The sequence below is a fragment of the Schistocerca serialis genome, chromosome 1 (genome assembly GCF_023864345.2).
Source record: "Schistocerca serialis cubense isolate TAMUIC-IGC-003099 chromosome 1, iqSchSeri2.2, whole genome shotgun sequence".
NCBI classification, from domain to species: domain Eukaryota; kingdom Metazoa; phylum Arthropoda; class Insecta; order Orthoptera; family Acrididae; genus Schistocerca; species Schistocerca serialis.
Genome location: NC_064638.1, coordinates 244,050,713 through 244,071,375, shown reverse-complemented (window position 1 = coordinate 244,071,375; position 20,663 = coordinate 244,050,713). Strand labels below are relative to the sequence as shown.

The following is a 20,663-nucleotide window of genomic DNA, read 5'->3' as shown; positions in this document are numbered from 1 at the left end:
GTACAAGTAAACAGTAAGCATATTGTGTGAAGTAGATAATTACACATCTTGTAGAGGACCCTTCAAGGATCTTCAAATTCCTACACCCATCTCCCAGTAGCCTACATTTATTTATTTATTTATTTATGGTTTTTGTTAATCATAAAAGAAATCCATTTTAGTTGGACTCTGATTTGGATACCCACAAGACGAGACAGAAAAATAATTTTCACGTTGCTTGATCTTCTTCGCCAGGTGGACTAGTTTACATTGGTGCAAAAGTGTTCAGTAAGCACTCATCTAAAGTAAAGCATGAAATTCACAGTCTGTAAATATTACAAAGAAAATGAAAAATGCTCCATATAACCTACTTACTAGCTTTTACAAATTACCTGAATATCTAATTTAATGATTGATGATAATATTGTGAAAAGGATAAGATTGCTATTCACTATATAGAGCAGATGGACACAACAAACAGACTGCTACGTATTTAAGCTTGTGGTCAAAAGGCCTTATGAAGTAGAAAACACACTCACATTCAAACAAGCACAAATCATACATGCATGACCATCATCCCTGCCTGCAGTGGGAGGACTGCAGCCTGCCACGGCACCTGATGGGAGAAGCAATATGGCTGGGATGGTGAGGGTAAGGTGCAGCTTGGAGTGGGAGTGGAAAGGAATAACAGGTGGGGGTGGGAGCAGGTGTAGTTCTGCTTGTGAGAGCATGCAGGGATGTTATGGGGATAGGGTAGTGCTGCTAGGTGCAGTTGGGAGGTTTTGGGATGGAGTGAAACTTGAGAGAAGTAGAGGAGAGGAAAAAGTTTTAACGAAATCGTCGTAATGAATGGAATTGATTTGAAATTTCGTTAAAGAAGAGTAATATATTTTATCTTTTGCTTTTAAGTTAATTTTCTTTCGTGCGAACTTTGTTGTAGAACCACTCTCTTATTTTCGTGTGGTAATAAAAATTTTTACTTTCTTAAGAATTACGTATATTTAAAGAAAAAAAATAATATTTACGTGAACTCATATGAACTGGTTAAGAATATTAGGTTGAGAATTGAGTCCTTTAAATCATTCGGCCTTGGCATACACTTTCCAGATGCAGTGGGTTTTTTGTTAAATATTTTTACTGAATTTTATCCCGGCACTAGCCATAGAACACAAGATTACCTCTATTAGCAGAAAATGTTTTAATTATTGCCAAGCCGACATTTATCACTGATCAAACCTACTTCATTACACATTTAAGATATTTTGAAAGAACCAAACTGTTTAAATTTCAATGTTAACTGACATTAGCTATCCGCCTACGAATGCACAAACGTATAATTAATTCAAATTTTATCAGCCACAGGATCACTGAAAAAGAAGAACAATTTCTTAATTCACCATTGATTTTTATGCATCTGTTCCCGATTTACGGGTTTGCTATTGTTGGTCGCGGCACAGCCCAGCAACACCGCTAAAAAATGCTGAAAAATTCTTAAAGAAATTTTATAGATGACGTGGGCAAGCTAATTTACATAAATAATTCACACTTTTGATAAACTCTAATATATTTAGATCAAACAACAATACAACTCACATTAATTCGTAACGCATCGTCTAATGGCGGCTAAGTCCAGACAGAGACAAAAGAAGTCTACCCATTCGTAAAAAACTCTTTCACAGTGTCCTACCGCAATGACTTCTGAACAGAGAAGACCAAAGAATACATAATGCATTGTGCTTAAATAGTATTGCTGACTATTAACATTTCTTTGCAAATTGACGATATTATTCTCTTCTGGCAACATATCTCTGCTATCGCAAATACTGACACATTTTACAATCACATAATAAATACAGAAAAATTCCTATCCTAAATACAGAGAAATATTACAACCAAAAAATATAAGGAGAATAACAAATGTCTTTTACACCACATTCAGTAATATTTTGTTCAATAATTACGATATATACAACTTGCCCAGAGCGGCGTATATGGTACAAATAAACTCTTGTTCTATAATAATGTGAGTTTGCCAGGGAACGTTACAAAGTCTAGAGGGTACTTGGTGGAGTAGAAGACCGTGTAGTGCTGGATTGGGACCAGGGAAGGGGATAAGTAGGTAGGAGGAGGGAAAGGAATAAGTAGGCAAGGGACAGGGACTAGTGAAGGTTGAGGCCAGATGTGTTATGGGAATGTAGGATATATAGCAAGGAGAGTTCCCATCTGCACAGTTCAGAAAAGCGGGTGCTGCTAGCAAGGATCCAGGTGGTGCAGGCTGTGAAGCAGTCAGTGAAGTGAAGTGCATTGTGTTGGGCAGCATGTTCAGCAACTGGAAGGTTCAGATGTCTCTTGGTTACAGTTTGTTGGTGACCATTCGTGCAGACAGATATTTTGTTAGCTGTCATGTCCACGTAGAAAGCAGTGAAATGGTAGCAGCTTAATCTGTGGCTCACATTGCTGCTTTCACAAGTAGCCCTGTATTTGATGGGATAGGAGATGTCTGTGACTTGACTGGAGTCGTCATTTGTGGGAGGATGTACGAGACACGTCGTGCATCTAGGCCCATTGTGGGGATATGAGCCATGAGGCAAGGAGTTGGGAGGAGGGGTGAACTAGATACGGCCAGAGATATTTCATAGAGTCAGTGGGTGGTGGAACACCACTGCAGGAAGGGTGGGAAGGATAGTGGGTAGGGTGTTTCTTGTTTCAAGGCGTGAAAAGAGGCAATCAAAACCTTGGCAGAGAATGTGGTTCAGTTGCTCCAGTCCTTGGTGATACTGGGTCATGAGAGGAGTCCCTGTTTGTGGCTAGATGGTGGGTATGTGAGAGGTAGGAGGTGGTAGGTGACTGGAGAGACAGGGTCTGGGAGATCTGTTCCTGTACATGGTTGGGAGGGTAATTTCAGTTTTTGAAGGCCTCAGTGAGACCCTTGACATATTTGCAGAAAGACTGCTCTTCACTGCAGATATGACTGCCACAGGTAGCTAGCTGTATTGAAAGAACTTCATGGAATGGAATGGAGTTGTAACTGTCTTTATGGAGGTATTGCTGGTGGTTGGTAAGTTTGATATGGATGGAGGTACTGATGTAGTCGTTGTTGAGGTGGAGTTCGACATCAAGGAAAGTGACTTCTTGGGTTAAGGAGGACCAAGTGAAACAAATAGGATAGAAGGTGTTGATGGTCTGGAGGAAAGTGGATATGTTGTCTTCACATTTCGTCCAGATAACGAAGATGTCATCTGAATCTGGTGAGGGGTTTGTAATTGTGGATGGTTAGGAAGGATTCCTCTAAATGGCCCATGGTTAGGCTGGCATAAGATAGTGCCATGCAAGTGCCCATTTCTATTCCATTGATTTATTTGTAGATAGACATTTAGAAATGTAATGTTAAACAGCAGCAAGGCCATGGGCATTGGGAATGTTAGTGTAGGAGGAGGTGGCATCGACAGCAACTACAGGGCTCTGGTCGGTAAAGGAACAGGAACTGTGGAGAGTAACCTACCCTCCTATATAAAAGACACCAAATATTTCTTTTGCCAACTCTTCTCAGTTGATGTTCGTTTACCAAACATCACCTTCCTCATCACTCTTGATGTCCCCTCTTTCTACAGTAATAATGCAATGCCCATGGCCTTGCGATTATTTATAGTGTTTTCCAACACCAGGTGACTCAAAACCTACAGCTTCCTTCCTGGTCACTATGATCAACTATACTCTCACCCACTATTACTTTTCCTTGGAGTGCATCACCTAGAAACAAATTCACGGTACTGCAATAGGCACTCACAATGCCCCATCCCTGCCAACCTATTCCTGGGCCATCTAGAGGAATCCTTTCTATCCACCCACAACCCCAAACCCACCACCTGGTTCAGATTCATTTAAAACATCTTCGTGATGTGGCCCAAGGGTGAGGACAACCTATCCTCATCCCTCCACATCCTCAACACCTTCTCTCTGTCTCTTCACTTGGCCCTCCTCATCCTAAGAAGCCACTTTCCTCGATGTTGACCTCCACAACATGAATGACTCTGTTCATGTCAAACCCACCAATCACCAACAATATCTCTACTTCGGCAGCTGCCACCCATTCCATGCAAGAGCCCCTTCCATACAGCCTACCTACTCATGGCCAGCACATCTGCAGTGATGAACTGTCCCTCTCTAAATATATCAAGGGTCTCATTGAGGCCTTCACAGACCGAATTTGACCCCATAACCATGAGCAGAAACAGATCTCCCATACCTTGTCTCTTCAGTCACTTACCACCTCCCACATACCCTCCATCTGGCAACAACGGAGCACTGCCATCGTGACTCAGTTCCATCCTGGACTGGAGCAAGAGAGTCATATTATTGCCATGTTTTCAACTACCTCTTACTGCGTCCTGATATGAGGAATATCCTACCCACTATCCTTCCCACCCCTCTCTGCTGTACCATATTGTAACCTGTAGCTGAATGTACCATATTGTAACCTGTAGCTGAATGAGGCTCTTCCCATCCTACTTCAGGTAACAAATCAAATTTATTCAATACTGTAACCTCCAGTGCAGATGAAGAAGTTGAACTGTTCACCTTTCACCCATTACTTGTTACCTTTACCCAGTTTATATGATCTTTTTTCCCCCTTCAACCTGTCTAGTTCAAATTTCACATGCTCAGATTCAAATTGAAGGGCACAAATCTTTGTCTCCAGTTCAGCGATTTCTTGTGTTTTTTGCAGAGCCGTACAAGAGCCCTCATTGAGTTCTCCAATCAGTTCCCTAAATAGTCAGTCACCCAAATGAAACTCCAACCCACAGTCTACACTTATCATTCCCTCTCTGACTATCCTACAGCAACATCCACACTCATCACTCTTTGCAACACAGATTACATGCTTGAAATAGAATTAAATCACTTAACACACATTATACTAAATGAAGTTTCGTTATGTGTGAGCCACAAAATTAGGCCTGTAAATTAGTCTTTCAGGAGTATGACATACGATAAAAAAAGTTAATTATTTCCACTTTCAACATGAACTTTGCACTCACAAACTGCAGATCTGTTAATTAACTTATTGACAGTTGAATGTAACTTTTAATGAAATTTTAATGTATGCAGACTGTATGTAAACAATCTAGTGATGCAAAGGTTTCTAAATCAAACCGCTTAAGATATACACTATTTTACAGAAATGTAAACTCAGTGATGAATAGATACACTCTACTGAAATTGCGGGAGGGAAAAAATAACAATTAAATGGGATTCTCTAAGTTTACTGTGCCAAAAGGTGAACAAAAATATGACTACAAACCAGACTTTACGAGCTTTCCGCATTTTCTGGAGTAGTACATAAGGAAAAGGAAATCATTAATTTTAAGCTTAAAAACACACCCCTAATACATGTATTTAATGAGTAATGTGTACGACTGTTATTACAATCTACGTAACTTATCTTTACAAAAGTGCAAAATCTCTTGTCTCGCCTGGTGCAGGGCTGCCAGTGACCCAAAGATGGAGTTTGACAGTACTTTTCCCTCAGTATCACACTGCCTAAAATATATTATTTTATATTGCTTAGAAGTTTGAAAATGTCTGTGAATTCATTCCTGATGCTAATCAGTTTGCTTTGCTGTATACTGTATCCAACGCCATGCTCTTCACTTCATATGATATTTCAGAGTTTGTGTCAATTTTGTTAAAGTTTTTGTTCCTTGAGTTCATGGTAACACAGTCATGGAATGTGTCCCTCCCAAAATGAATGATAATTGATTTCTTTTCAGTTAATAACACTATTACTATGTGAAATGTTAATTTCAGTTTATTATTAATGAGCAGCAAGTGAGGAAGATGGTTAAATTTTAGAGACCGTTCCTGACATTTGCTTGGAATGATTTGCTAAAAGCTGTGGAAAGTACAAACCACAGAAACACCATCTGGCTACCTGTGTTTTGTCCTTTTATGACTGAATGTCATTTTTGTATTAGTAGTCATATTTGTTCTATGCAAGTGCTGCAATTCAGTACATGTTCACTGGGTAATTTTCAGACACACTATATTACTCACTTGTAATTTTCTAAATTTTAGAATCATTGTGACACTATATAAGCTGTCTCATAAATTGTTGCATATGAATATTCATGGGAGTAATTGAAGCTTGAATGTGTTTTTATTGCTGAATTTTGTTATTATGTAATCTTGCTTTTTCTGTCATATTTGTATTCAGCAGTAAAATGCCTTAATATTATTTTTTCATTGTTTTTGCAATAATTGTATGTTACACAGTACCATATGATCATTCAATCTAAAAGTTCCAAACAAGTTTAGCAACTTCTTAATACAGTGTGTGAAGTTACGTTGTGACTCCATTATCTGAAAATTTATGGTTCATAATTTAATGTTATGTTCATGCTTTTCTTAATTGCAGGTGTAAAAACTGCAAAAGAATTTGTTTCAAAACTTGTATCTGAAAAAGGTGTGGCTTATGTAACAAGGATTTGTGATGCTGGCCATATACTTGAATTTTCTGAAGACTTCGAAAACCTCCAAAGAAGTCAGCAGTGGCTAACTGTTCTAACAGCAAGGCTTGATTGCTATATATGGTTTATCGAGGAAGAATTGCTGCAGCTTAGTGTGTTGCTATTACAGAATGGAAGGTTTGCCTTATTCATTTTACTGCATTCCAGTTGTAGGCGATGTAAATGTTATTTGAGCAGCCTTTGATGTTATTTGCTTCACAGCTTGAAATAAAACAACTCTGTGGTCTCTGAGCACCAAGTATTCAATCACTGTGTTGAAACACTGTTAATAGTATTAAAAGAAAATGGTAATTGAATGCAACCTGTTTTCCAGTATTTGCTTATCAAGTGGGAGGTATATTCCAAAATCACTCTCCAATTCACTTTCAGAAAAGCTGTAGATGGTAGCACAATTCCCTGAAATGTGCTAGTCTCTGCAGTAGTACTCTTCTAATTACATTGCAGCAGCATCTCAGCCATAACAGTTACTCACATTTTATGTTAATGACCTCAAAGATAGGGAGAAAGTGATAATTGATGTAAGGAATGTAGTGGCATAAGTGATGCATGACAGCAAAGGAGGGTCACCTAAATACTCACTTCATTGTTATCAGAATACTTGATGTTCTAACTCATCTCAAAGGTGTTTGATAGGCTCAGATCAGAACTCTGGACAAGCTAATTCACTTTTGGAATGTTACTGTCCAGAAACCTTTGCCTCACAGATGCTGCTTTATGAAAGGGTGCATTGTTGTGCTAATAATATAAACAATCATTGCCTTTGAACTGCTCCTCTACTGTATGCAGTACACAAGGATGTAAAATGTGCTCATATTCTTCTACATTTGGAGCTTTCTAAGCACAATAATGGGACTATGCCCAAAAAAAAACACCTCCATATCCTACCACCACCTCCACTGTACATACATCACTATTGGCACTGCACATCAAGGCAGGTAACATTCTCCAGGAATTTACCAAACCCTAGGTCTTCCATCATATTGCCACAAGGTGTAGTGTGATTCATCACTCCAAATCACATGTTTTCAGTCATCCACTGTCCAGTGGCATCACTCTTTATGCCCTTCCATTGTTGAAATTTGGAACTCATGTGTGTTTCGTTCAGCTGATTTCATGTGATTTTTTACATCCACCCTCCACAATGCTCAGTAGTCCCTGTCGGTCCATACACGAGTTCTGCCAAGTCTTGGTTTAGCTGTAATTGTTCCCGCACATTTTCACTCCAGTCATCAACAGGAAATGGGTGACATCCAGTAACTAGTACACATGTGAAGTCATTAAGCTTTCTTGGTCAACCCATTGTGCTGTTACTGCCTCTTTACTGATAACACAATACTTCCTGCCTCCTTTTGTTCTGGCGGGCCCACCTCTCATGACATAAAGTGTTCATTTCTGCATTATGTAGTGGAGTCTGAGTAGTCTTGATCAGATCATGTATAATCTGATTGGAAAGTAAATGTTGAAAATCTCTATTTTTATTGTGTATTTCACTGCCTGAATCATTGCGCTGTCATTCCCTATCATCTTGGTATCATTGCTAAGTAGGTATGTATTCCATAGTTGTGTATTTATTCTTCTGTTCCTGGGGTTGTGTTACCTACAAGTGTGACGCTAAGCTCTCTCATCCATATGTAGAACGTCATTTCTTCCCTGTGTCTTATCAGTGGACCTCGTTGTATTTTAGTAAATGCTGTTTAAGTTTTTAGATATCCATGTCATCTTGGCGTTTTTATTCTCTATCTGTTTTTGTTGCATTTTAATTGTTATCTCTTATGTAACAACTTTCCCCATTACAATCAAGTCGGACATCTCAGCACCCCTTTCTACTTTAATCCGATCTCTGTCAACTGTTCATCTAATGTATTCATAAAATTTTTCAAATAATAATAATAATAATAATAATAATAATAATAATAATAATAATAATAATAATAATAGCAATAATCATCATAAGCAGGCTTGAAGTGATTGTTATAAAACTTTGAAAGTTTTTACAGAACTTGAGTCTTGCACTTGATGCTAATAATTTGCAATAGTGTGGGCAATTTGCAGTAAAATTTGGTGATATATGCACATAATAGAGAAATATATATCATACTCCGCTATGAAATGATACCTACAAATACGAAAAAATAAATAAATAAATAAATAAATAAAAACTTTTCTTCGCCTTTCGTACAACACTGTGTATTGAGATTTCACAGCTACTTTTTTATTAATTTTAAAGTTCTGTACATGCCTGGAGCAGCAACTGTAGGATGAAATTTTTGTGAAGAAATAATAAGCAGGACCTCTTAGCACATCTTACAAGAAATAGAATTTTTTAACATTTTGCTCACAAGAATCAAGCCACTTCTCTGTTATGTTCTTGGAAGAAAGAGTAAGGAAAGGCAAACCTATGTTTATAGCATTTGTAGACTTAGAGAAAACTTTTGACAATGTTGACTGGAATACTCTCTTTCAAATTCTGAGGGTGGCAGGGGTAAAGTACAGGGAGGGAAAGGCTATTTACACTTTGTACAGAAACCAGATGGCAGTTATAAGAGTCGAGGGGCATGAAAGGGAAGCAGTGGTTGGGAAGGGAGTGAGACAGGGTTGTAGCCTCTCCCCTATGTTATTCAACCTGTATATTCAGCAAGCAGTAAAGGAAACAAAAGAAAAATTCGGAGTAGGTACCAAAATCCATGGAGAAGAAATAAAAACTTTGAGGTTCACCGATGACATTGTAATTCTGTCAGAGACAGCGAAGGACTTTGAAAAGCAGTTGAATGGAATGGACAGTGTCTTGAAAGGAGGATATAAGATGAACATCAATAAAAGCAAAACGAGGATAATGGAATGTAGTCGAATTAAGTCTGGTGAGGCTGAGGGAATTAGATTAGGAAATGAGACACTTAAAGTAGTAAAGAAGTTTTGCTATTTGGGGAGCAAAATAACTGATGATGGTTGAAGTAGAGACGATATAAAACGTAGACTGGCAATGGCAAGGAAAGCGTTTCTGAAGAAGAAGAAGAAGAAGAAGAAGAAGAAGAAGAAGAAGAATTTGTTAACCTCGAGCATAGATTTAAGTGTCAGGAAGTAGTTTCTGAAAGTATTTGTATGGAGTGTAGCCATGTATGGAAGTGAAACATGGACGATAAATAGTTTGGACAAGAAGAGAATAGAAGCTTTCGAAATGTGGTGCTACAGAAGAATGCTGAAGATTAGATGGGTAGATTACATAACTAATGAGGCGGTATTGAATAGGATTGAGGAGAAGAGGAGTTTGTGGCACAACTTGACTAGAAGAAGGGACCGGTTGGTAGGACATGTTCTGAGGCATTAAGGGATCGCCAATTTAGTACTGGAGGGCAGCGTGGAGGGTAAAAATCGTAGATGGAGACCAAGAGATGAATACACTAAGCAGATTCAGAAGGATGTAGGTTGCAGTAGGTACAGGGAGATGAAGAAGCTTGCACAGGATAGAGTTGCATGGCCCCCCTGCGGGTCCGGGGATTAGAATAGGCCCGAGGTATTCCTGCCTGTCGTAAGAGGTGACTAAAAGGAGTCCCACCCCCTCAAGGGGGTCGTTAGCGCCTGTGTCCGGAGACGGACGGTTCCACGACCTCTATTTGCGGTCATTTTGCTTTTTCACTTCTCGTTTCTTCCTTCCTTTGTTTGGTTCCTTTCTTTGCTCTTTTCCACCTCACTGTCTTCCTTACTCTTTCCCTTGCCTTCTTCTCCTTGGTTTTCCTTGCCTTCTCATTGCCTTCTTCTCATTGCCTTCTTCTCATTGCCTTCTTCTCATTGCCTTCTTCTCATTGCCTTCTTCTCATTGCCTTCTTCTCATTGCCTTCTTCTCATTGCCTTCTTCTCATTGCCTTCTTCTCCTTGCCTTCTTCTCCTTGCCTTCTCATTACCTTCTTCTCCTTGCCTTCTCTGGTCTCTGCCTCGGCGTTTGAGACAGTCTGTCCTCTCTCTCCCTCTCTCTCTTCTTTTTCCTCTTCTTCGTTCCTCCCTGTGCGTGCCTGAAGGCCTACCCACGCGTTTGCACGCGTAGCCGGTGACGGGGTAACGCGTAATTCCCCGCCCTGGGTGGACATGTAAGGCACGCGCGTACCCCCTGGTAAAGGTCAGGCCCGGGGAGGGGTGATTGCGTGAGCTGATACCTTCTGACCATGCCGATTGGTCCCTCCGTCTGTTTCTCGGGAGGTGTGACCTGAGGTGTAAACATTCACCTAAGGCGGGAGTGCCCTCTGAGAGGGTCCCCACAAGGAAGGAGCGCGCCATCGGAGACGCTGGCAATCATGGGGGATTCCTCCGCAATGGATTTCACTCCATCTGTCTCGACTTCTGCCCAAAAACGGAAACATGACCAGCCACCAGTGACAAAAGTACTACCGCCTGCCCCACAGTTCCTTGTCGTTTGTTGATCTGAGGACGGAAAGGATTTTTCCTCTGTCAACCCTTTCGTTATCCAGAAGGGTGTAGATGCCATAGCCGGATCTGTCAAATCTTGTACCAGGTTGCGTAACGGTACCTTATTACTAGAAACTGAGAGCGCCTTTCAGGCACAAAAACTGCTTTGGGCCACACTCCTGTACACGTTCCCTGTGCGGGTGGAGGCTCACCGAACTTTGAATTCGTCTCGTGGTGTAGTCTATACTAGCTCCCTCGACGGATTGACTGACGAGGAGATTCAATCATTCCTCGCTGAGCAGGGCGTGACGGCTGTCCATAGGGTCATTAAAAAGGTCAACAATGACCTTGTACCGACCCGGACACTTTTCTTGACCTTCGATAGTGTTAAGCTGCCATCGCGCATCAAGGCGGGCTATGAGGTTATTTCTGTTCGCCCCTATGTCCCGACACCTACGCGCTGCTACCAGTGTCAGCGTTTCAATCACACTCGACAGTCTTGTTCCAATGCGGATAAATGTGTCACTTGTGGCAGGGATGCCCATGAGGGTGACTGTCCACCTCCGTCTCCTCGTTGTGTGAACTGTCAGGGTGACCATGCCGCATCCTCCCGCGACTGTCCTGTCTATAAGGAAGAACGCTGTATCCAAGAAATTCGGGTCAAAGAGAAAGTGTCCACCTCGGCTGCTCGCAAGCTATTGGCTAGTAGGAAGCCCATGCTGCTCCCAGCGGGGAAATACAGTAGTGTCCTCGCCTCTCCTCGGACTACCAGGGAGGTGGCAACCCAGACATGCGATCTGACCTTCAGCACCACGGTCGTCCGTTCGGCCAGTGCTAAGATCGCCCGGTCAACGTCTCCTCTTCCTCCTGTCACCCCTCAGCCACAAGCACCTTCATCAGCTTCTGCCAAGACGAAGACCCAGAAGTCCGATGCACGGGCCTTCAAGAAGGAACTGTCCCGTGCAGACTTCCTACGTACCTCGACCTCCCAGCCTTCGACCGGTACTTCCACCAAACGTACTTCCAAGAAGGCTCATAGGAAGCACAGTTCTCCTTCTCCGCCACGGCGCATTTCTTCTCCTGCGCCACCCAGTGGTTGCCGCCCCAGGCCGTCATCCGTTTCGCCTGGCCGCACCGCTGGTAGCTGAACATCTGGCCGTTCACCGGCGGAGGAAGCTCCCCCTCCCGGCCATCTTCCCAAAATGGCCGATGAACCTATAGACCCAATGGACGATGACTGTCCGCCTACTGATAGCGGCGGCAGTGCTCGCTCGAAGCCAGGCCCTCAGCGGCCTTCGAGGTGACCCCTTCTTTCGTCTTTCTTTTCTTCTTACGATGGCACTTATTCACTGGAATATTCGCAGCATTCGCTCCAACCGAGAGGACTTGAAGTTGCTGCTCCGCTTGCAGCGTCCGCTCGTCGTAGCCCTCCAGGAAACGAAGCTACGCCCATGCGATCAAATTGCCTTGGCACACTACACCTCTGTGCGTTTTGACCTACCCCCTGTGGTAGGTAGCCCGGCCCATGGAGGAGTTATGTTGCTGGTCCGGGATGATATTTACTACGATCCCATCACGTTGCACACCGGCCTGCAGGCAGTAGCCATCCGCATTACTCTCCCCGCTTTTACATTTTCCATTTGTACCGTTTACACTCCATCGTCATCTGCCGTTACCAGGGCAGACATGATGCAACTTATTGCTCAGCTACCTGCACCATTTTTGTTAACTGGAGACTTCAATGCCCACCATCCCCTTTGGGGCTCTCCAGCATCCTGCCCGAGGGGCTCCCTGTTAGCAGACCTTTTCAACCAGCTCAATCTTGTCTGCCTCAATACTGGCGCCCCTACTTTTCTTTCGGACACATCTCACACCTATTCCCATTTAGACCTCTCTATATGTACTCCCCAACTTGCACGCCGGTTTGAGTGGTATGCACTTTCTGATACATATTCGAGCGACCACTTCCCATGTGTTATCCATCTCCTGCAGCATACCCCCTCTCCGTGCTCCTCTAGTTGGACCGTCTCCAAGGCAGACTGGGGGCTCTTCTCTTCCAGGGCGACCTTTCAGGATAAAACCTTCACAAGCTGCGATCGTCAGGTCGCACACCTCACGGACGTCATTCTCGCTGCTGCTGAATATTCCATCCCTCACCCTACTTCTTCTCCACGTCGCGTACCGGTCCCCTGGTGGACTGCAGCATGTAGAGACGCTTTACGTGCTCGTCGACGTGCTTTACGCACCTTTAAACGCCACCCTACAGTGGCGAATTGTATCAATTATAAACGATTACGTGCTCAGTGTTGTCGTGTTATTAAAGAAAGCAAGAAAGCCAGCTGGGCTGCTTTCACAAGCACCTTCAACAGTTTTACTCCTTCTTCTGTTGTTTGGGGTAGCCTGCGCCGGCTATCTGGCACTAAGGTCCACTCACCAGTTTCTGGCTTGACGGTCGCGAATGACGTCCTTGTGGCCCCTGAGGATGTCTCCAATGACTTCGGCCGCTTTTTCGCCGAGGTTTCGAGCTCCGCTCATTACCACCCTGCCTTCCTCCCCCGCAAACAGGCAGAGGAGGCTAGGCCACCTAACTTCCGCTCCTCGAATCGTGAAAGTTATAATGCCCCATTCACCATGCGGGAACTCGAAAATGCACTTGGCCGATCACGGTCCTCCGCTCCAGGGCGTGATTCCATTCATATTCAGATGCTGAAGAACCTTTCTCCAGCGGGTAAAGGTTTTCTTCTTTGTACTTACAATCGCATCTGGATTGAGGGACATGTTCCCGCATGCTGGCGCGAGTCTATTGTTGTCCCGATTCCTAAGCCGGGGAAGGACAAGCACTTGCCTTCCAGTTATCGACCCATCTCCCTTACCAGCCGTGTCTGTAAAGTGATGGAGCGAATGGTTAACTCTCGATTGGTTTGGCTGCTTGAGTCTCGACACCTACTTACCAATGTACAATGTGGATTTCGTAGGCGCCGCTCTGCTGTCGACCATCTGGTTACCTTGTCGACCTTCATTATGAATAACTTCTTGCGGAAGCGCCCGACCGCGGCTGTGTTCTTTGATTTGGAGAAGGCTTAAGACACCTGTTGGAGGGCGGGCATTCTCCGCACCATGCGTACATGGGGCCTTCGCGGTCGCCTCCCTCTTTTTATTCGTTCCTTTTTAATGGATCGACAGTTCAGGGTATGTGTGGGTTCTGTCCTGTCAGACACCTTTCACCAGGAGAATGGGGTGCCACAGGGCTCAGTTTTGAGCGTCGCTCTCTTCGCCATATCGATCAATCCAATAATGGATTGCCTCCCAGCTGATGTATCAGGCTCCCTTTTCGTAGACGATTTTCCCATCTATTGCAGCGCGCAGCGTACGTGTTTCCTGGAGCGCTGTCTTCAGCGTTCTCTTGACCGTCTTTACTCCTGGAGTGTCGCCAATGGCTTCCGTTTCTCTGCCGAGAAGACTGTCTGTATTAACTTCTGGCGCTACAAAGAGTTTCTCCCACCGTCCTTACGACTCGGTCCCGTTGCTCTCCCATTCGTGGAGACAACAAAATTTTTCTCACATTTGACAGGAAACTTAGTTGGTCTCCACATGTGTCATATTTGGCTGCCCGTTGTACCCGTTCTCTAAATGTCCTCCGTGTTCTCAGTGGTATGTCGTGGGGAGCGGATCGAACCGTCCTGCTTCGTCTATATCGGTCGATCGTCCGCTCCAAGCTGGATTATGGGAGCTTCGTATACTCCTCTGCACGGCCATCCATCTTACGCCGCCTCAACTCCGTACAACATCGAGGTTTACGACTTGCGATCGGAGCGTTTTATACTAGTCCCGTCGAGAGTCTTCATGCTGACGCTGGTGAGTTGCCACTCACCTACCGGCGCGATATACTGCTTTGTCGGTATGCCTGTCGGCTACTGGCAATGCCCGACCACCCGTCATATCGTTCCTTTTTCGATGACTCTCTCGACAGTCAATACGGGTTGTATGTCTCTGCCCTGCTACCCCCTGGAGTTCGCTTTCATCGCCTCCTTCAACACCTTAATTTTTCACTCCCTGCAACCTTTCGAGTGGGCGAGAGCCACACGCCACCTTGGCTCCAGGCTCAGGTTCGCGTCCACCTTGACCTCTGCTCGCTCCCGAAGGAGGTTACCCCCAGTTCAGTCTACCACTCCCGTTTTATCGAACTTCGTTCGAAGTTCATTAATATGACCTTCATTTATACAGATGGCTCTAAGACCAATGACGGGGTTGGATGTTCCTTTATTGTCGGGGCACAAAGTTTCAAATACCGGCTCCATGGCCTTTGTTCGGTCTTCACAGCTGAGCTCTTTGCCCTCTACCAGGCTGTCCTTTACATCTGCCGCCACCGACATTCTGCATATGTCATCTGCTCCGATTCCCTGAGCGCTATCCAGAGCCTCAGTGATCCGTACCCGGTTCACCCTTTCGTGCACCGGATCCAACGCTCTCTTCAGCAGCTGGTGGACGTCGGTTCTCCGGTTAGCTTTATGTGGGTTCCTGGCCATGTTGGTATCCCTGGGAACGAAGCTGCAGATGCCGCGGCCAAGGCTGCGGTCCTCCAGCCTTGGACAGCATCTTGTTGTGTCCCTTCGTCAGATTGTAGCAGGGTAATTTGTCGGTGCATTTTATCGCAGTGGCATGCCGATTGGGCTGCACTTACAGACAACAAACTTCGGGCCCTGAAACCTCTTCCCGTGGCTTGGACGTCCTCCTCCCGCCCTTCTCGGCGAGAGGAGGTCGTCTTGGCCCGGTTACGAATTGGCCACTACCGGTTCAGCCATCACCATCTGCTGACGGCTGCGCCGGCGCCGTTCTGCCCCTGTGGGCAATTGCTGACGGTCTGCCATATTTTAACGGTCTGTCCGGATTTTAACACCCTGCGTCTTGATCTTGGCCTGCCATGTACTGTAGAAGCCATTTTAGCGGATGACCCACGAGCAGCTGCTCGCGTTCTTCATTTTATCAATTTGACAACCCTCTCCAATGACATTTGATTCTGCTGTTTTCCTTTTTTAATCCTATGCCTGTCAGTCTGTCTTTTATCGTGTTTTCCGTCTCGTTGCTGTTTTAAACTTGTGACTCACGGTGCATTCCTCACGTAGTCTGGGCGCTAATGACCGTTGCAGTTGTGCGCCGTAAAACCACAAAAAAAAAAAAAAAAAAAAAAAAAAGAGAGAGAGTTGCATGGAGAGCTGCATCAAACCAGTCTCGGGACTAAAGACCAGAAGAACAACAACGAGTTACATGTGATCATTTGACTGTTGGATATGTCATTTTCCTTGTCTGTTAATGATGAAAATCGCCGGTTTCTTCGTTGTTTATGGTAATGTCTTTCTTGAGGTTTTGATGTTCACAGTGTCTCACATATGTTCTATTTTTTAGTTGTAAATGTAGTTAATTTCTCCTCCCCCTTCTCCACCCCCTCCCAATTCTCCCTCTCCCCTCCCTCTGTGATCTTATTGTATTGTATAGTACTGTATTTGCACTAACAGTTTATGTAATTTGGTTTTACTACACTAAGATTTTCTTTATGGTAGGTCATTACTTATTGCCATTTTATTATTCGTACGTATGTACACGGCTAAATATGACATGATTTTTATTGCCGTACTTTTAATTTCATCATTTTTACCACATGTAGCATAATGTTCTTTCACTAAAGCGCACCATCCTTGTGAAGAGTGCGTGAGCTGTACATTGGTGAATTATTACTCAATGATGATACCATTTTGGGTCTGCTTTTAGCATTATGGAGGTGAAATTTTATATTTTACTTACGCCTTTCGGCTAACAACATGTAATGCAGTAACTGCTACAACATGTAACCCAGTAAGTTTGAATAATTGTCGTCTCCACTGTTAACGTGTTTGGGTTGCCACTAATATTCTTCCTAAGGTGATGATCTTATAAACATTGAAACCATGTTCAAGAGATTTAAGTAAACCTTCCATTTTGTAACCTATTGACTGCTTACTATTTCTTCACAAAGTTTTGTTATTAATGTTGGTAATTTTTAATCTGCTGAGTGGACTGACTTGGTGGATACTCAGATTTGACTGAAAAGATAATTCTCATTCTCCACTGTTGAAACTTTGATACATCACAACTTATGATCAAATACTTTCTCGTCCTGTGATAAGTAATTATGATTATGATGGAATAGTGCTTACCTGTTAAGCTTTTCTAACCATAACCTGTACCAAAATATTTAAATTTATGTTAACTTTGGTAAAGGGAACTCGTGGGTCCTTGGTGAGAAAGTTCTTTTCTCTTTTCATTGATACAATATACTCTTGCACTTGTTGTGAAATATGGTAAACATTATGCTATAGCTGAATATAGGCTCTTAGAAGTTAGTAGAAAAAGAGATGTTACTAAGTTATTGTGTTAGGGATATAATGATTCAATTGAAAGGATAAATTCCTGTCCAGCCTAAAGACTTTCTATTAAAGATATTGTCAATGTAAATAAATGCCAGCAGAAATTTGGATATCAACATTATCAAAAATAGAGAATATTATAGCTCATAAGCTTTTAGACATTTCAAGTAACTTAATTTTATATCATTATTTGTTTTCAGGATATTTCAAGCAGCAATTTATTTTGTCAAGAAATTAGGCCTTAAAGGGGCAGATGACGATCTGTGTGCCACTGGAACTCCAACAGAAGTTGAAAATTACAGAAGATATAAGTTTGTAGCAACTGAAAGACTGTTATATTTTATATTTATAGTTTGTAAGGCAAGCCAGCAACTTCAACCAGTCTTCCCCAGTGATTTCCTCAGTAGTAATGAGCTATGGGAATTTATATCATGTTGTCTAATCAAGCCCACAGAAATGGGTTTTGGAGCAGATTTTGCTGAAACTCATCAGACTTTTTTGACAACGATGGAAAAGTTGATGAAAATTCTGAAAGCCAATTTACCTCCAGAAGCTCTGAACTGCTTGCTTGAAAATTTATCCAAACTTTTAAGAAATTACAGTGATTTATTATTTGGATCACTTGAAACTTCTTTCAAGTCGGACACTGTCCATGCCAGTCAGAGAGATGCCGTACAGGCAATGAGTACTCTTATCAGAAGTGAATTATTTGAGCAGGTCATTGAGGTGAGTGTAATCAGAGGTTTACAAACACATTCTAATGATTTATGATAAATTTCTTTAAATAAATATGTACCTTAATACATCTTTATCGTGTGAGCCTCAGTGAGAATGTGATTGTAACCGAGTTATATATTTCATTTGCTTTCCTGAGTAAAAGTCACTTTGAAAATTTAGTGCATAATGTGAATTCCAAAATTTTCATAAACCTACTTTCACATCTTTTCAAGAAAACCCTTCCTGAATTTGACTACAGTATTTCTCTAATCAAGCCACTTATGAAGGTTCTGTGTGTGTTGTTGAGAAGATTTTCTGGAAATACTTGTAGCAAGAGACAGCCACTCCTGGGTCCTCAAAATTTCACCTTTGGGTAGTTTTATTTTTCCTTTGGTAGGAGAAGGGGGAAAATTATAAGATCAGATTTGGATTGTTGCATGAATACTGAAATATTAAGATTGTAAAATGATCCGTAAATGTTTATTTTGCTACCTCTGTGAGAAGGCACATGTCAGTGTGTCAGTAAAAAATGGTTCCTGTGCACACTTTAGTCATCTTGTCTACTTTAATAATGCTAAGGAAAGCATATTGCCGTATGTAAATATCTGGCTTCTGTCATAACCACTTCATAGTTGTTTTTTCCACGAAAGTTTGTACTGGCAATTGAATGAAGTGACATAGTGTTTAAGACTCGATTCACATTTGGGAAATACATGGTTCAAATCTCCCTATGCCCATACAGATTCTGTTAAGTTTTTGTGCGGTTTCCCAAAATCGCATTAGGAGAGTGTCAGGAACGTTCTTTTTATCATCCTTGTCCAATCTAGCATTTCCTTTATGTTTCATGACCCTATCATCAATGAGGTATTAATATAATCTTCCTCCCTTCCTTGCTGCTGAAAGCAAACGCAGTATGCAGCACTCATTTTTCGGCACACACTGCTCTCAACATTTTGATTAATTGATCTTCGTCAGGAAAGATCTAAGTCACAACTTCCTCCTTATGTCTTGCCTCCAAGATATTTGATAACACACAGATGCCTCTTTGGTTGACCCAAATGATGACTGGGCACAATTTGGCAAAACTGGAGTGCTTGAGCTGTGACATTTCTCTGTACCCAGAGCTCTACATCTACAGCTACACTCTACAAACCTCTGTGAGGCACATGGCAGAGGATGGATCCCATTGTACGAGTTATTAGGGAGTGTGGGCAGAACGGTTGTTTGAATGCCTTTGCGCATGATGTAATCAGCCTCATTTTTTCCTCACGATCGCTATGTGAGTGGTACATAGGGGTTGTAGTATGTTCCTGGTGTTATCATTCATAGCCGTTTCTTGAAACTTTGTTAATAGACTGTCTCAGAACATATTATGTCTATCTTCAAGAGTTTTCCAGTTCAGTTCCTTCAGTATCTCTGTGACACTCACCCATGGATCAAAAGAAGCTGTGACCATTTGTGTCGCCTTTCTCTGTGTACATTCAGTATCCCCCATCAAGCCTATATGGTACAGGTCCCACATTTGAGCAGTATTCTAGAACTGCTCACATGTGTGACTTGTTAGCAATCTCCTTTGTAGACTGATTGCACTTCCACAGTATTCTACCAATAAGTTGAACCCTACCACCTGCTTTACCCATGACAGCTTATGTGATTATTCCATTTCATATCCCTTCAAAGTGTTTACACCTAGGTATTTGTATGAGTTGGCTGATTCCAAGAGTGGCTCATTGATATTATAGTCATAAGATACTATGTTTTTATGTTTCGTGAAGTGCACAATTTTATGTTTGTGAACATTTAAAGCAAGTTCCATTCTTTGCACTACTTTGAAATCTTATTAAGATCTGACTGAATATTTCTGCAGGTTCTCCCCCCCCCCCCCCCCCCCTCTCTCTCTTCAGATAGTATTTCATTATAGATAATTGTATCATTTGCAGAAAGTCTGAGGTTACTATTAATATTGCCTGCAAGGTCATAAATATACAACATGAACAGCAAGGGACCCAACACACTTCCCTGGGACACACCTGGTGTTACTTCTACACTTGATGATGACTCTTCATGCAAGATAATGTGCCGTGTCCTCCCTACCAAAAAGTCCTCAGTCCAGTCACAAATTTCAGTTGATACCCCATATGATCGTACTTTTGACAATAAGTATAGGTATGCTACTGATTTGAATGCTTTTTGGAACTTAAGAAATACTCTATCTACCTGACTACCTTGGTCCAAAGCTTTCAGTATATCATGTGAGAAAAGTGCATGTTGTGTTTCACATAATCGATGGTGTTGGAATCCATGCTGGTTGGTATTGTGGAGGTCATTCTGTTTAAGAAACCTCTTTATGTTTGAGCTCAGAATGTGCTGTAAGATCCAGCAACAGATCGATGTCAGGGATACTGGATGGTAGTTTCATGGATAACTTCTACTACCCTTTTTGTAAACGGGTGTGACCTGTGTTTTTTCCCAACAACTGGACACAGGTTTGTGTTTGAGGGATCTACAATAGATTATAGTTAGGAGAGGGGCTAACTCAGCCACAAATTCAGTGTAGAATCTGACAGGAATTCTATTGGGCTCTGGAGCTTTGTTCAGTTTTAGCGATTTCAACTGTTACTCAACACCACTGATGCTAATA

The 20,663-nt window shown here is 42.5% G+C and overlaps 1 protein-coding gene across 1 annotated transcript in view; it reads left to right on the top strand.

Annotated features, from left to right (window-relative positions):
- Positions 1–20,663, top strand: part of LOC126463715 (DNA-dependent protein kinase catalytic subunit-like) — a 475,012-nt gene that overhangs the window by 135,234 nt on the left and 319,115 nt on the right. The window contains exons 18-19 of the mRNA XM_050096185.1: positions 6,395–6,623; positions 17,506–18,031. Coding sequence (XP_049952142.1) covers positions 6,395–6,623; positions 17,506–18,031 — 755 coding nt within the window. The remainder of the gene's footprint in view (positions 1–6,394; positions 6,624–17,505; positions 18,032–20,663) is intronic.